Source organism: Sinocyclocheilus rhinocerous, unplaced genomic scaffold (assembly GCF_001515625.1).
Source record: "Sinocyclocheilus rhinocerous isolate Xijiao unplaced genomic scaffold, SAMN03320098_v1.1 scaffold226, whole genome shotgun sequence".
Classification (NCBI taxonomy): Eukaryota; Metazoa; Chordata; class Actinopteri; order Cypriniformes; family Cyprinidae; genus Sinocyclocheilus; species Sinocyclocheilus rhinocerous.
The window spans coordinates 730,899-747,572 of record NW_015631726.1 but is presented as its reverse complement, the minus strand read 5'-3'; the positions used below and the strand labels follow the sequence as shown (position 1 = coordinate 747,572).

The 16,674-nt window shown below is 36.5% G+C and overlaps 1 protein-coding gene across 1 annotated transcript in view; it reads left to right on the top strand.

Moving 5' to 3' along the window:
- The window catches only part of LOC107741926 (receptor tyrosine-protein kinase erbB-4-like), a 375,191-nt gene that overhangs the window by 292,029 nt on the left and 66,488 nt on the right, over positions 1-16,674 (top strand). The window contains exons 15-20 of the mRNA XM_016554742.1: positions 3,050-3,206; positions 4,690-4,741; positions 9,541-9,673; positions 11,010-11,132; positions 12,101-12,199; positions 14,452-14,637. Of these exons, the coding sequence (XP_016410228.1) occupies positions 3,050-3,206; positions 4,690-4,741; positions 9,541-9,673; positions 11,010-11,132; positions 12,101-12,199; positions 14,452-14,637 (750 nt within the window). The remainder of the gene's footprint in view (positions 1-3,049; positions 3,207-4,689; positions 4,742-9,540; positions 9,674-11,009; positions 11,133-12,100; positions 12,200-14,451; positions 14,638-16,674) is intronic.

Below are 16,674 nucleotides of genomic sequence, written 5' to 3'. Positions count from 1 at the left end.
TGTCTAGAAATGTGTTAATGACACATTCTCTCTTTCATGCAGATTTAGCTTGATCACAGCCTGTTATCTATTAATTTCTGAAGTGGTTCAGTCAATGTGCCACCAGCCAACCAACACAAATAATTAAACTAATTTAGCAAAGATTTCTATTAGCCGTTTTAGGGGGGCGTGGCAGAGTCTTAACTTTGATAAAGAATATCTCTTTGGTTTTGAGACTTTAGTCTTTGCAACTTCAGGGATCTTATCTATGCACAATCAGCTTGTAACACTCCAAAGAGAAAGGAAAACTTGAAATCGCATCATATGACCCCTTTAACATCCAGAAAGTTACTTTAATTTGAGGGAGAATGATGCTTAACTTAATATAAAAAAAATATCTACACATTGTCCTAAAATACACCAAGAGAGAAAATATACAAGGAAAAGTGATCACCAAATGAACTGACTTTTTCCAGTAAGGATTTTTAACACACATACACAACCATAGGCCTCTCAGGTGTAGGCCAAGCTTAGCTACGCTGTTAAAATGTTTGTTGTTATTAGCACAGATTAACTGCTGAGTGTTCTAATCTACCTGTGAAACAATCAGCAACATCTGTTTCACAAAGGCATAATTAAACAACACCAACAAACAGTGTTTTGTGCGTGGAGAGGAAATGGAGATTTGTGTGCAGCAGGTGTCTGGAGAAGCAGCCCAATTAACAGAGAAAGTGATTATGCTTTCTAGCTAACCTCGCCTTGGAGTAGTTTTACTTTCACCTTTATATATGTGCCACGCTACGCATGATTTTGGCACTCTCAATGTCAGAATCAAATTGACGCGCTGGGCCATCGTATTTACTTTCCTCATTTTTACTTACCAAGAAGTACAGTATGCTTTTTTTCAGAGCTAATATAACAAAATGGTGCACATTAGGTGTTTAATTAATGCTTTATGTGTTTTATTTTCTTGTGCTCTCTCAGAGAATGATGGGAAATGTAGTTCTGTAGCCAAGCCTGTCATCTCACAAACCAGCTAAATGAGTAGTATTTTTGGGGAATCTTTAAAGCAGTGTGCAGTGCATGCAAACCAAATTGTTCAGTCAACATTCGCAATTTAAACTTAATTATGACCAATGCTAATTTGCTTCTGCCAGGATTCTTTAATTAACATGCCCCCAAACTCAATGAATATCCAGAGTTTCCCCACTGGTAATTACGACATTCTGGTGATGTTCATGCATGCTATTCTCATAAGTACAATCGTTTTGATAAGACTTGAAGGTAGAATAAATGCAATAGATTTATTAATATCTAAAATGAATAATGCATTGCTGAATAGAGCAGCATTCTAGTCATCAGAGGTTTGCCCTAGTTGTGGTAGAATGTTTATTCATTTGTTTTGTTTTTAGCCACTTAATAGCAATAGTAGACAGTGGATGAGAAATGATGAAGATAGTTCACCCAAAAATAACATTTCTGTCATCATTCTTATGTTGTTCCAAATATGTATGACTTTTAAAAAGAAGATATTTTGTAAAATATCTTTTTATTGTCTATACCAGGAGTGCCCAAACTCGGTCCTGGAGGGCCTGTGTCCTGCAGAGTTTAGCTCCAACTTGCCTCAACACACCTGGTGGGAAGTTTTTAGTATGCCTAGTAAGAGCTTGATTAGCTGGTTCAGGTGTGTCTAATTGGGGTTGGAGCTAAACTCTGCAGGACACCGGCCCTCCAGGACCGAGTTTGGGCACCCCTGGGCTATACAGTGAACGTATTGTTCAGGACCAGTGTTTTTTAAGTATTTACTGTTATAGTTTTTTTAATATTGTAAATAAAATATGTTTTATTAATATTAGTGTCCTTGTTACACGTTACATGTAATTACTATAGTATTAGCACAAAATTATGCATAATTACATGCAATAACCTTAAACCAAACCCTAATCCTAAACTTAACCCTATAGTAAATACATGTTGTTAATTGATATTACTCAGTAATTAAATGTATAATTACACTGTAACAAGGACACTAAAGTGTAACCATTTTATTTATTTTATTTTATTTTACTTTATTTTATTTTTAGTTAATGTCTATTTTTTATTTCCACCTATACTACCGTTCAAAAGTTTGAGGCCTGTAAGATTTTTTTTTTTTAAGTCTTTTATGCTCAGCAGGCTTTTTAAAATAAAAATACAGTAAAAACAATAATATTGTGAAATATGATTACAATTAATATTAATATACGATGTAATATATTTTAAAATGCAATTAAAAAAACATTTATTTATTTAATATTCTTATGATGCTGCTTAATTTTGGGGGGCAATAATGATAAATTTTTTAGAAATCTTTGATGAATCGAAAGTTCAAAAGAGCAGCATTTATTTTAGATAGAAATCTTTTGTAACATTATAAATGTCTTCACTGTCACTTTAATGCTTCTTTACAAATTTAAGTATTCATTTCTTTAAAAAAGAAAAATCTGACACCAAAAATTTGAACAGTAGTGTATGCCTTTTAATACTGATGGAAAACTGTAGGTTGGTGGACCTGAAGCGGTGTCTGTTGCGTGCTGCCTGTCTCTCACGGCCGCGTCTGGGTGCCGTCTGCCGTTTTATTGCATCAGAGGCGGTTTACAGCGTGAAATGAAGAGCAGCTGTAATTGCTGCAAGGCATTTATTCATCTCTCACAAGAGATTGGCTCATAAAGAAACACATATCTGCCTCGGTCTCAATGAGCACAGACAGATACACTCGCATACAGATGTTGCTCAAGGTTACGTGGGTGCCGTGTGCGTTAATAGAACAATACAGAGCATCTCTTCCTATTGTCCAGGAAGCGTTATTTGTCTTTCTGGTTGATGAGGTGCTTGGATGACTCTAAGGGTGCTCATATTGATATCCAAGCTAACATTCCCTCTCTTCGGCCTCCTCTCTCCATATTACTGCTATAAATCCTGCGCCGGCTGATTGTTATGGTCATTGTGTGTGTGGTGAGGGATGGTTATTATCCGTAGTTGCTGGTATTTTATGTGTCTCTTTTCTGTTCTTTCTCTTTCTCTCTTGCAGGGTCCTGATCACTGTGTTAAATGTCTTCACTTTAAAGACGGACCCAACTGTGTGGAGAAATGCCCTGATGGCCTACAGGGAGCAAACAGCTTCATCTTCAAATATGCTGAGGCCAACAATGAGTGTCACCCCTGCCATGTCAACTGTACCCAGGGGTATGAAAGTGTTTGTTAAATGTTTGCAATTTGTGAATGTGTGTGTGGGAAATATATCTGTAGCGGTCCAGCTACTTCCTGTGCTTGTTTGCCACGTCAGTTCTAGCCTCAGGAAGTTCGCATAGCCTATTTGTCAGTGCACTGACCCTTTTTTACAGCATTTGTGTCCTCGGAGCTGGCTGTGCATAAAGCATCATTAATTTTAGAGGAAGGAGTTTGCCCTTGCTGCGTCTCTGCCATCCAACTTTAGTCTAAATGATACCCATCAAGCTCTCCGAATTTATCCGGCTGGGCACCTGCAACTTAACCTCAGCCCCTTGGGGTTACATGAGAGACGGCTCAGATTTCCTGCAGAAAAACATTATCCGCTCAAGGAATCTTCACACTGAGTCACGGATTCACTTTTCTGCCTTCCTGTGTCACATGAAAGCCCTCAACTGCTGACTGTTGTATCTGGGATCTCTGTCAGCCAGGGATGATTAGTGACGTTGAGCTTTGAAACGATAGAGGCGAGCTGACAAACCGACAAAGCTGTGAGCATCAGGATGGAAGGGCAGGAACTCAGACGTCAAGGAAAAGACAGAAGAGACAGGGTTATTAAAATAGGCCTAGCACTGATAGATTAGTGATGAATTGTGGCAATATAAAATTAAGGAGGATTGAGATGATTTTAATGTATTTTTATTTGATCGTTAAGTTGCCTAAAGATATTCATTTGATTAGATTGACAATCTTTATTCGTCTTGCGAGTATGAGAGGGTTTAGATGGAGGACTTTGATGTAAACAGCATCTCTGATTTAAACTTCAATAGGAAGAATGTTGCTGTTAGATGCTGTATGATTTGTTTTTAAGAATATTTTCAAACTGTCTTTTTCAATTAATTGATTCTTAGTTTAAGACCCTGATACAGTAATTCATGTGTAAATATCAAAAAAGTTCATTGGAGACATTGCATGAATTTTTTTTATTTTTATTTTGTTTTTTTAAATATTTTATTAAATAAATGTTCTAAGTGCAGCACTTGTATTGCTATAAAGACCATACATGTACAGGTATAAATAGTTACATACAGATATATAAATATGGATACTTTTAAAATATAATACTTTATACATATATATTTGTATCTGTCTATTTATATATGTGTGTATGTGTGTGTATCTGTGTATGTATGTACCAAACCATATGTTGGGGACAAATTTGTACCTAGAAGTGGTCCTTTTTGGAACATCCTCATTTGTATAAATGGTATAAAATGTACATTAAAAAAAATACAAATGTTTTAAAATGGAAAAAATGCAGAAGGTTTTCTGTTAGAGTCAAGTTAAATAATTTATAACCAGTGTTGGGCAGTAACGCATTACTTAGTAACGCGTTACTGTAATTTGTTTACTTTTTTAGTAATGGAGTAATTTAACGCGTTATAATTTTCAAAATAGTAATTAGAGTACAGTTACAAGCCGAGGTCTCTATACGTTACTGACGCGTTACATTAACAGGACCTCGTCTGCAAGACTGCATTGGCATGATGGACAGGTACACACATTTTTATACATATTTGAGTGTTTTTCACCTTTAATGGACAGGACAATAAGAGAACAGAAAATAAACATTGGTTGGGTAGAGAGGGGTGCATAACCAGGAAAGAATCAGGAGTCGGGACTCGAACTAGTGTCACCCGCGACTCCAGTAACACGCATTTTTAATATAAAATAATTTTAATTTTACATACTACAAGTCTAAACTCGAACAGCAATTATGTCCTGTAGCAGCACTACTTTCACACACACACACATATACTACACATACACAGTGACTTCTACTGTCAGAAGGTTTACAAGGTCAAAATCTTGGCACCAGTTTCTCTCTCATCTTTATTTTCTGTCTCGCTTGGCCTCCCTTAAGCCATCATTTATTCATGGCATCTATTTTGGTGTTCTGCCCAATGTCCAGCACTTGATTCTAGTCACACTGGCATCAATAGAGAATCACTGTGTCTGGAGATCCTTGACACCACACACAGTTATGTCATAGCAGAAATTTAGTTGCAAGGCTTCTATACACAAGCAAATGTCTAAGACTACATTGGAAATCTCTGAAAAAAATTTTTTTTTTTAAATTAAAATTTTCAAAAGTTGCAAAGAAAAGCACTGATAGAAATAATTGTAATTTTAATATTTAATAGCTAATTTAATGTTTTAATTTTTTTATTTAAATTTTTAGGTAACTCACTTAAAAAGCAAATTTGTGATTTTGATCAAGTTTTCATTCAAACATTGTTATATTGAATGAGAAAAGCACACAAAATAGAAGAATTTCACTAGTAGTTTCCCACTGTACAGTACAACGCTCTTGGTTTGTCAACCCCAGCTGCATCTGATTGGCTCATTCCTGCGCTGATGACATCATTAACACACATGGCTCATTGTTTTAACACCAGCTGCCTTTCAACATACAGCTCTGCTTTAGCACAAGAATGCGAGATGGGGAAAAGGAACGTTATATAATGACCAGGCCACAGTTCTGTGATTAATGTGCTGCTGTGAGGCCTGCGCGTGTGTTTGCGCACACATTTGCTTCATGGCATATTTGATAAATTGATATCACTTTCTTTTGCTCTCATGGGAGAGCTGGAACAAAATACCATTAACTGCTCAGAGCAAATGCGTTTGCTGTTTCAGATCTGCCATTATGTTACACACAGTCCTGGCAGGGCAGAGAAGCCGAAGCTAGAAATCATTTGTCTCTGCCTCAGACGTCACAACCACAAATGGTTCACGGACTACTTGATGCATATTGAAAACAACTAGGGCAAAAGCTTCTCACAAGCTTCAGTCTGATTGTCTCTCTTTAGATGCTTGCAGACAGGGCACATACGTTTATGTCCACTGGGATATTTAGTCTTGTTTAGACGTTCTTCATTGAACACTTCTAATGATGATTTTTGGCCAGAATAAGCTGTAATGTGGACCAGGCCTTATATGAAGACTATTCGATTTCTCTCTTACACACATACACATAGTTCTGTTCTGTCATAATAGTGTGTTATAGAACAAGAGTGTATGCTGCTTGTTTGGACAGACTATCAGAGTAAAGGCTGCAGGGAGTAATCCTGATAAAACACAGTGCTATCCTTGGAGACCAAACAAGCTCAGGAGAGAGGTGAACATCTAGTGTGGACTAGGTAAGAGGCGAGTGATAGCCAACATTCACAACAGCCTGTAGAGTCAGATAAAGATGATGTCTTTACAACAAAAAGCATGAGTGACCATTTAAAGATATTTGTATATTTATCCATACATTGAAAGTATATTTCATTTATGATTTCTTATTTTAATTGTGTATGGGGTGCTGTGTGTACATTAATGAGGAAAAAAAATTAACTTAAATGATTTTAGCAAATGGCTGCAATATAACAAAGAGTGAAAAATTTAAGGGGGTCTGAATACTTTCCGTACCCACTGTATATGTATATATATATTACTACTTCTATCTACTTCTATGTACTGTCACAAAAGACATACATTGTCGACATGCATTTTCATTCAGAAGTCTCTTATGTTGGCGATGTCTGCATTGATTTGATCAAAAATACAGTGATATTATGAAATATTATTGCAATTTTACACAACTGTTTTTCTGTTTTGATACATTTTAAAATGTAATTAATTCTGTGATGGCATAGCTGAATTTTCAGCAGCCATAACTTCAATCTTCCGTGTCACATGATCCTTCAGAAGTCATTCTAATATGCTGATTTGGTACTTAAGAATCATTCCTAATTATTATCGATGTTGAAATAAGTTGTGTTGGCTAATATTTTTGCGAAAACAGTGATACCTTTTTCAGGATTTTTTTGATGAACAGAAGGTTCACAATAACAGCATTTATTTGAAATAGAAATTTTAAATGTCTTAACTCTCTCTTTTAATCAGTATAGTCAATCCTTGCGGAATAAAAGTATTAATTTCTTTAAAAAAAATTTAAAAAATTTAAAAAAACTCACAAACATCACACTTTTGAATGGTTGTATATTGTTTATATCTTATTTAAAATGTTATAAATATATAATATTTTTAATAGATAGATAGATAGATAGATAGATAGATTATATCACATTATTAAATTATGTATGTATTCTTTTTCTTCTAATATAATACAATTCCACATAAGTAGGATGGGTGGGTTGTGTCTTATCTTGTCTAGGACATCAGAATCTCCACCAGACTTTCAAAGATCCCAGTTTAAGCTCTCTGTAATGTGTATTCTAAGTGTTTCTCTCCAGACTCTCTCTTGCACATTTGGAAAAGACATGGCAGGTTACATAAAACAAGATGTCAGACATCCTGTCCTCCTTCCCCTGCAATATACGGCAGTGCCACGCTACGTGCTGACAGCAATGCAGCATCAACATAATTGCCTGCTCATTGTCAGTGCGAGAGAAGCTCCCTCACGCATGTGGGATCTATACACTCGCACAGGCTTCGGAGGGTGATGGTATGCACTTGGCTATGGTCTCCGTGGCTCATAAGCTTTGTATTGTGACTGCAGATCAATATCGAATTAATGGGAGAGATTCTCATCTCACCCAGAGATAATCTAGCAGTCTATCGCTCATCATGCCTGGGCAATGCTTCACTGTCCTCGCCTTATTGGGTGGGATTTCATTTCTATTCTACAAACTTACAGTTCTAAATTTATACAGAAGGGATGACCTAACACAAACACCTAATTTGAAGGCACTAAACCCTTCCTTACAGAGCTATACTCACAGGAAGCAACTGGACAAGCACAACAGAATAGAATAAAACGGAATGGTCCCAAGATGCATTTTAAGCCCAGGCTTGTTGCCAGTCTGCCGTAATTAAGATATTAAATGTGCTGTAAGGGATTTGTTTTATTGAATAAAACATGTCCTACAACCTGTCAGATATCACTGAAATAAGTGCCTTGAGAAATTATTATTCTGTAAAGTGCAAAAGCAAAAAAAATAAAAAAAATTAGGCCAGTCTGCACTTGTCTAGGCAATCAGAAACATTGTGTCTGCATAAAAACGTAGTTATTTTGTATTTAATGTGATATTTTAAAAAAAATGCAGTGTTGGATCCAACTTTGAGATGTAAAATGCCAAAGATGCCCATCTAATGTGTGTTTATCTAGACAAATAATTAAAAAATAGCACGGTTGGAACATAAGCACGTTCTGTGTGTATACAGCTTACATCTTCTTCTTTTTTTTTTCTGAAAAACTAAAAAGAAGACTTTATACTTGGGGCCTGGGACAATTTTTTGTCCCATCCTTCTGACTCTATATCTATGTGATGTTAGAAATAAGGATAAAGAGGTGCAGAGACAATTAGAAAGTAAGATTGGCAGTCTGAAGAGTTGGATCTTAATGAAAGGCCTGTGATAGGACAGCATGAGCTTTGTATTGTATGCAGTCGGTGCTGATTTAGTGCTGCCTTCTTCCATGCTAACTGAATTAGGCCTTTCATTAATGCTAAGGGGACACTTTCTGATAGAGATTCAAACTGAAAGCTCAAAGTACAGCCCAGAGAAGGCTGATGCAAGATGACAGCAGTTGGGAAGGCTTTTTGCAGGCGCATCCACCCAAATATCTCTTTTCTGTCTGAGAGGCAGGCTTTGTTCAGGTTCCTGCTCATTTGTGGGATATTGGCAATTCTCAGCCCCCTTCTCTGACTGGCTTTCTCTACTGATCTGTTCTGTTCTTTTGTTCTCCTATAGTATGTATGTCAGTGGCTCTCAACTATACAGACAAGTCTGTTGACTGTTGAGTTTTTCTGAATATGTTCAATTTAGTAAACAAACAAATAATAAATAAATAAATGCACTGGTTAAAAAATTGGAATGTTAATGGAATATTAATACAATTTAAGTACCAGTTTTCTATTTGAATGTTTATTAGAATAATTAAAATGATTTCTGAAGGATCATGTGATACTGAAGACTGGAGTAATGGCTGCTATAAATTCAGCCTTGTGATTGCACAAACACATTTTAAAATATATTAAAATACTGTTCTTTTAAATTGCAATAATATTACTGTTTTCACTAGATATTATGCCTTGGTGACCATAAGATATTTCTTTCAAAAACATTAAACTTTTGTAAATAATTACATAAATACATTCATGTTTTTGTATTTATTTATACATTCCCGTGTTTAATTTTAAGGAAGTCTGATATTAACATATCTTGGTCATGACGCAGAACTAGTTACGAAGCACTGGTTTATGTGTTATGGGACCAATTACCTAGTACTTTATTGTTATTGCTTATGGCTAATGTTTGTTTTCTCCCATGTGTTTCCCTCAGGACTCCCCTCATTGCAGCTGGGGTTATTGGAGGATTGTTTGTGGTGATTATCGTGGGCCTGAGTGTTGCCATATCAGTGAGGAGGAAGAGCATCAAGAAGAAGAGAGCCTTGAGACGCTTCTTGGAGACTGAGGTTAGACACAGTCCATCTTCTTTTACTATTTTTTTGTTCAATCTTGGATTCAGAAAACAGACAAAAAGACTCCTAAAGACTCTTCTCTCAGACAATTCCATTGGGCCTGAAAACACACTTACTGTCTTTCCTTTTTATTTACACTTTCTCTTTCTATCCATCCTCCTAATACGTAGTTTATTTTTCATATTGGGATAATAGCATCTCTTTGGACCTTTTTTAAAGTGATTGTGTATGTTAATTAAATAAACATTAATGAAAAATTGTGTCCTTGATAGTGTGATGATGGCCTCACTTATGGCTTTTTTTCCCTCTTAATGCTTACTGTCTTTCCTTTTTGTTTACTCATTCTCTTTCTATCCATCCTCTTGATATCTTGATATTTATTTTTCATATCACTGTGTGGGTGGAGGGTTCATAAGGTTGCGCAAGGATCCCGCGTTCCTGTGCCCGAAGGTTCTGACCCCTCCTCTTCATGCATGCATATATCCGTATGGCCTCAGGCTTTGAATGGAGAGTATAACGCTCTCCTCAGACACTCCAAAGAATAATCTGGAGCAGACCCACGCATGCCACTTAAGGAAGCACATGTGTGTGAAAATGGACATCATGTATGCCAATAACCCATATGGTCTTGAATGTCCCAAATCTCCATTTTCACCAGAATAGGGTGTTTCCATCACTATAAAATCATATTACGTTGGAGCACTACAATGCTGCCAAGGTTTCAGCACCACGGACAGTTCCTGATCTGTGTTTCAGCACCGTCTGCAGCGGACAGCTCCCCCGGATCACAGCTCATCCTCCCCTGGCTCTCCTCTGCCTTCTGTGTCCGGGCTCCTGATTTACAATTCCATTTAAATGAAGAAGCGCTATTGTTTTTTAATCAGGCGGCTGTGATGAGCCGGGGGACGCCGCAAAGGGTCGATAGAACGGCTGATTTACGCTCTCTCTCTATCTCTCATTCTCTCTTATGCTTCCCAATCTCTCTCCTACACACTCTCCGTTCATATTTTTATCAGGTTAACCTCCTTTCTTTCTGCCTTTCTTTCCTGTATCTTCTCTCTTTGCTTTTTCCTCTTATCTCTGTCCCCCTCTCTCTCGTCGCATTTCAATAGTTCCTTTATCGCCAGGGGTTTTTATGCATTGATTGAACTCCCAAACTCTGATATGCGCTACATAATAGCACAGAAAGACTAAATAAATTACAGGGAATTCATACACTATGGTCTGTGCTCTTCAATTTATTTGAGTTAGGGCCGAACGTTCACTGATTACCCAGATTGATTGTAGCATCTCTGACGGCGTCTCCCTTCCTTTGCTTTGTGTGTCTCAGTTGGTGGAGCCTCTGACGCCCAGCGGTGCGGCCCCGAATCAAGCCCAATTGCGCATTCTGAAAGAGACCGAGCTGAAAAGGGTGAAGATCCTGGGAGCCGGGGCCTTCGGCACCGTTTACAAGGTAAATGACATCAAAGCACAGAGACAGAGGGAACTTAAGAAAGATTTGTGCAGCCCATATATTTTGCTAAGGACAGCATAGTTACAGTTGCTCCTGTATTTCTTGGGGTTTATCAAAATTCTTAACGCTAGCTATTGAATTTTTGCACACATTGACATGAAACATTATCATTCAAAAGTTTGGTTTCAGTAAGATTTATTTATTTGTTTATTGGTTGGAAATTAATACTTCTGTTTAGCAAGTATGCATTAAAGTATGCATTAAATTGATCAAAAGTGACAGTAAACTATTTTTTTACAGTGACACAAAAAAAACTACCATCAAAAGAATAAAATTTAATTTTAAAACATGAAAAAATGAATATTTTAATGGTAATGATATTTCACAATACTGCTGTATCTATCAAATAAATGTAAAAAACATGTTTTTTTTATTATTATTTTTTTTTTATGTTTTAGTGCATCAAGTTAAACTAAATTAAAATGAGAAATTGTGCTTTGGCAACTAGCTGAAATAAAGGTTTTTGTTTTTTTGTTTTTTTTTTTGTGAACTTTTTTCCCGATTTAATAAAAATAATAATTTTTCTTTTTTGGTTACCCTGATAAATAATAACCCTGATAAATGCAGCCTTGGTTAGCATTAGAAACTTCTTTCAGAATCATTAAAAACAATCTTACCAACCCCAAACTTTTGATCTGTAGTGCACTTCAAATCAAAAACAAGTGGACAAAATCAAATAGACTTACTTTGAAGGAGATATTTGAAGATAGTCTTTTTTAAACCATTAACAGCCAACCATCCAAAACACCCTAACAGCCACCAAGAACACCTTAGCAATGTATTAGAAACACAACAGAAATCCTTCACTTTAATGAGTTTTGCTTGAACATTCACATTTTCTTCAGTAAAAAATAACAAGTAAATTTCCACCCAATACCTCTAAGAAATATCTTTTTTTGTGATTTCAGGGCATCTGGGTACCTGAGGGCGAGACTGTGAAGATTCCCGTTGCCATAAAGATCTTGAACGAGGCGACAGGCCCAAAAGCCAATGTAGAGTTCATGGATGTGAGTGTCACTCTGTTGCAAGGCTTGCAGCTGTAGTTTGTGTAATTCCACTAAGCGAATATTCAGCTCTTTAGTAGTTCAAAAGGAAAAATGCATGTAAACCTCAAATTGGCCCATCCTCTTAGATGATGCAAGGACTATGAAACACTTACCAAAGGACTTTCACACCCATGATGAGTGCAATCTAAAACAGGCTATTTCTGCGAGCATGTTCACGTTTGCTCACTTGCATGTAGATGCGGCTCCGTTTTGATCTTAGCTCCGCATGTGTTTGTCTTGAGTGAGATATCTGTGCATATGTACATGCATTAGAGTGGTCTCTCCATGACTCCCCCATGTAAGGTATTTCCCACAATTCATCAGTGTTAATGGGCATTTCACTTTCAGAATATTCTTAGGGGTTTGCAGATGAACAGATCCACTCATACTGCGCTCAAACCACAGAAGCGCATGAAGGCGGATCAGACATGTAGACGCTGACCCCCGCTGTTGATTGGGCGAGCAGCGTGCGCATACGCAATCATCTCAGCAGCTGGAGAATAGCAGGAGCGTGAATGCTCATTATATAACTGTCAAGTGTGTAATTTTATGTAGTGCTCAGATAATGGATTTGTGTGTGTGTTTGCGAATATAGGATGTGTGTTACACACTGTTTTAGCTTTTAAAATGTTCAAACAAATGTAAGAGGATCCCTCCAAGGCCTGAAATCATATTAATGGCAGAGGCATCTTTTATTGCGATAATATAACCTTATGGCGCAAGGTTTGGATATTATTTTTGAATTATCCCCTTAGCTGTTTGTGGAAATTATATGTATTTTTTACGTTCTGTATTTTCTTAGTCCCTGATACTTTTATACCCTTTGCCATCTTTTGTTTGGACCACAGGTTAAATATGTTGAATTTAAACCGGAATTAGGATCGTAAATGTGCTCTCGTTTAGTGAGATGCTTCACGCACATTTGTAATTTTTTACTAGATTGCTTGATCGTACTGTACTGAAAGTAACTGAAATAGACCTATGACTCTTTCAGAATATAATAGATGGTCATTTTCAGCATGTAAGTGTGCAGTGTTAATGATTTATGGGTAATAAGACTGCCTTGTAGATCCTCCAACTTATGCAAGTGTTGTGAAACAATGTGAATAAATCCTGCTCTCATTTCGCAGACTGTAACTATGGGGCTGTTTCACAGATGAATCTCAGTGGGACGTCATGGCTGTGTATGTGTTTTTACATGCATGACAAGAAGTGTTTCAGAACCAATCTGTGATAAATTGTCTGCAGACTCTGCACTGATTCTGTTTGTAAATGTAGGCACTTTTGAAAATTGAAATTGAAACTTCCTGTCATTTGGTAAATATAAGACACTTAAATTAACACTTTTATTCAACAAGGATGCATTAAATTGACCAAAAGTGACAGCAAAGACAAAAAATTACCGTTTAAAATAAATGCTGTTCTTTTGATTCTATTTATCAAAGAATCCTGGAAAAATGCATCATGGTTTCCACAAACATATTAAGCAGTGCAACTGTTTTCAACACTGATAATATTAAAGGGATAGTTCACCCAAAAATGCTAATTCTGTCATTAATTGCTCACCCTCATCTCGTTCCAAACCCATAAGACAATTGTTCATCTTCGGAACACAAAATTAAGATGTTTTTGATGAAATCCAAGAGCTTTCTGTGCCTGCATAGACAGCAATGCAACTGACACGTTCAAGGCCCAGAAACGTAGTAAAGACATCGATAAAATAGTCCAGGTGACATTAGCGTTTCAACCGTAATTTTTACGAAGCTACGAGAATACTTTTTGTGTGCAAAAAAAAACAATTCAACAATTCTCTTCCACATTAGCATCCACCGCCATTCATGAGCGTACCATGACACATGCGTGTGAAGTACTGTTTTATAAGCACCAAATTTGCATATTAGAAAGATATCTGAAGGATCATGTGACACTAATGACTAGAGTAACTTCTGCTGCAAATTCAGCTGTTTTGTCGCAGAAATAAATTACATTTTAAAATATATTAAAATAGAAAACAGGTCAATTAAATTTCAATAATATTTCATATATATATATATATATATATATATATATACACACACACACATTATCCATTAAGAGAATTAGCTCATTGAATGCGTTTACTTGAAAGAAGAGCACAGTTTAAAGTGTTTTATTTACATCCTGTGAAATCGATTGTTTCCTGTGCTCTGAGTTCCTGTTTTTGTTCCCTCCAGGAGGCTCTGATCATGGCCAGCATGGAGCATCCTCACCTGGTGCGGTTATTGGGTGTGTGTCTGAGCCCCACCATTCAGCTGGTCACTCAGCTCATGCCCCACGGCTGTCTGCTGGACTACGTGCATGAGCACAAAGACAACATCGGCTCCCAATTACTGCTCAACTGGTGTGTTCAGATCGCCAAGGTAAGACTTAACTATTGAACTCAGCATTACTCATGGAGACCACTCTTACAGTATATATCTTATCTATTTATGGCCTTTGATATGGCTCATGTTTTTATCAAAAGTGCTATTAATTTCTTTAGATGTGAGACTTAAAGTAGAAAGAAATGACCTACTGCATGTTTTTTTTTTGTCTGCTGTGTAAACTTGCATTAAAACACTGTTCAGATGTTCGCTCAATCTCTTTTCCTCCCAGTCATGCAGCGAGCATCGTTTTGCCATATTTCTTTGATTTTGGACCCCCACCCCGTCTGCTGTCTGTACCACTCTGTTTATCTTCCTCCCACTCCAATGGTGGTCATATTTCCTCATCTCTGTTTCTCCCAGACTAGGAGTGCATGTGAATGATCTCAGAGCAGCAGCACCTCAAAGGCTGCTGGGATAGATAAGCAGCGCACAAGCACGCTCTGTCTGATCTGAGCTCCATGTTGTAACTGGGAGCTTTGCTTTGTGTCACTCGAGAGGAAAACTTCTGACACCTCTGTGATGCAGAACTGTACAGTATATCAACTCTGTGTAGGGGGTTTGAAAAACAATGATTTAACACAACAGTAACAAAGCAGCTATTTCAGGAGTTATTGTTTACAAAACATTCTTAAAAGCAAAGAAAAAAGGGCTCTTGAATGCGAATGCACCAGGTTATACAGGAGTTGCATCACAACAGGTGGTAGTTGACATGACAGTTAAAGCAGTGACTGCTATGTACTTCAACTAAAACTTATAAAGTATTCGCAGCCTGAATGGTGTTTTATGATTTTACAAAGACAGAGATGAAAAGAGGGTACATAGAGTACCTTTTTTAAAGTTTGGGGTCGGTAAGGCTTTAAAAATATTTTTTAAAGAGGTCTCTTACGGTCACCAAGACTGCATCTATTTAATCAAAAAATACTGTAAAAACTGTAATATGTTGAAATATTGTTACAATTTAAAATAACTGTTTTCTATTTAAATATATTTTAAAATGCAATTTATATCTGTGATGGCAAAACTGAATTTTGAGCAGGCATTACTCCAGTCTTCAGTGTCACATGATCCTTCAGAAATAATTCCAAGATGCTGATTTGGTGCTCAAGAAACATTTTGTTTGCTGCATAATATTTTTGTAGAAACATAACATTTTTGTATAAAATTTTTAATAGAAAGTAAATAAATGAAATAAATAGAAGACAGTACTGTCACTTTTGATCAGTTTAATGTGTCGTTGCTCAATAAAAGTATTAAACGGACCCCAATTTTTTTAACAGTAGTGTAAGCCTTATATATACAGGCTGCAGATGAGCAGAAATAAGTTTCAGATTAATTGCAAGTGTAATATTGCATTAAGAAGTTAAGACTCAATATTTTGTTACTTTGTATTATTGCTATGCTTATTTTTGCTTATTGCTTTATTGCTTATTACTTTATATCCACCGAACATCTAGTGGTGTTGAATGAATCAGTGTTTTAAAACAAATCGGTTGAATGAATGATTCAGTGACTCACTCATAAACTTGTTTGGTTCCTAAATGAATCAGTGTTTTAAAACAAATCGGTTGAATGAATGATTCTGTGACTCACTCATAAACTTGTTTGGTTCCTAAATGAATCAGTGTTTTAAAACAAATCGGTTGAATGAATGATTCAGTGACTTTTTGTTTTTCAACAAATTGTTTGTGAATTATTTGCTCACTCAAACACCACCTACTAGTGTAGTGATGTAACATGCAGAAAGTGTACTTTAAAATACTTTCCCATATAAATATTTTAGCTACAAGAAGTTCATGTCAACCACTACTGGTGTGAGTTTAGCTTTGTATTGTACAGATGAATAGACAAAAGCCAGTGCTGCATACATTTAAATGTTTGATTCAGCTGTTTAGATGAATCTCATGCATTTAAATTATAGTTTTAGAAGGCTAGTTGGTATTCAGACATTTTGTTGCTGTACTCACATGACCACTCTACAGGCTTTCCAAATCAGCTGTATGGAATAAAGATTTTAGGCACAATACTTTCGAG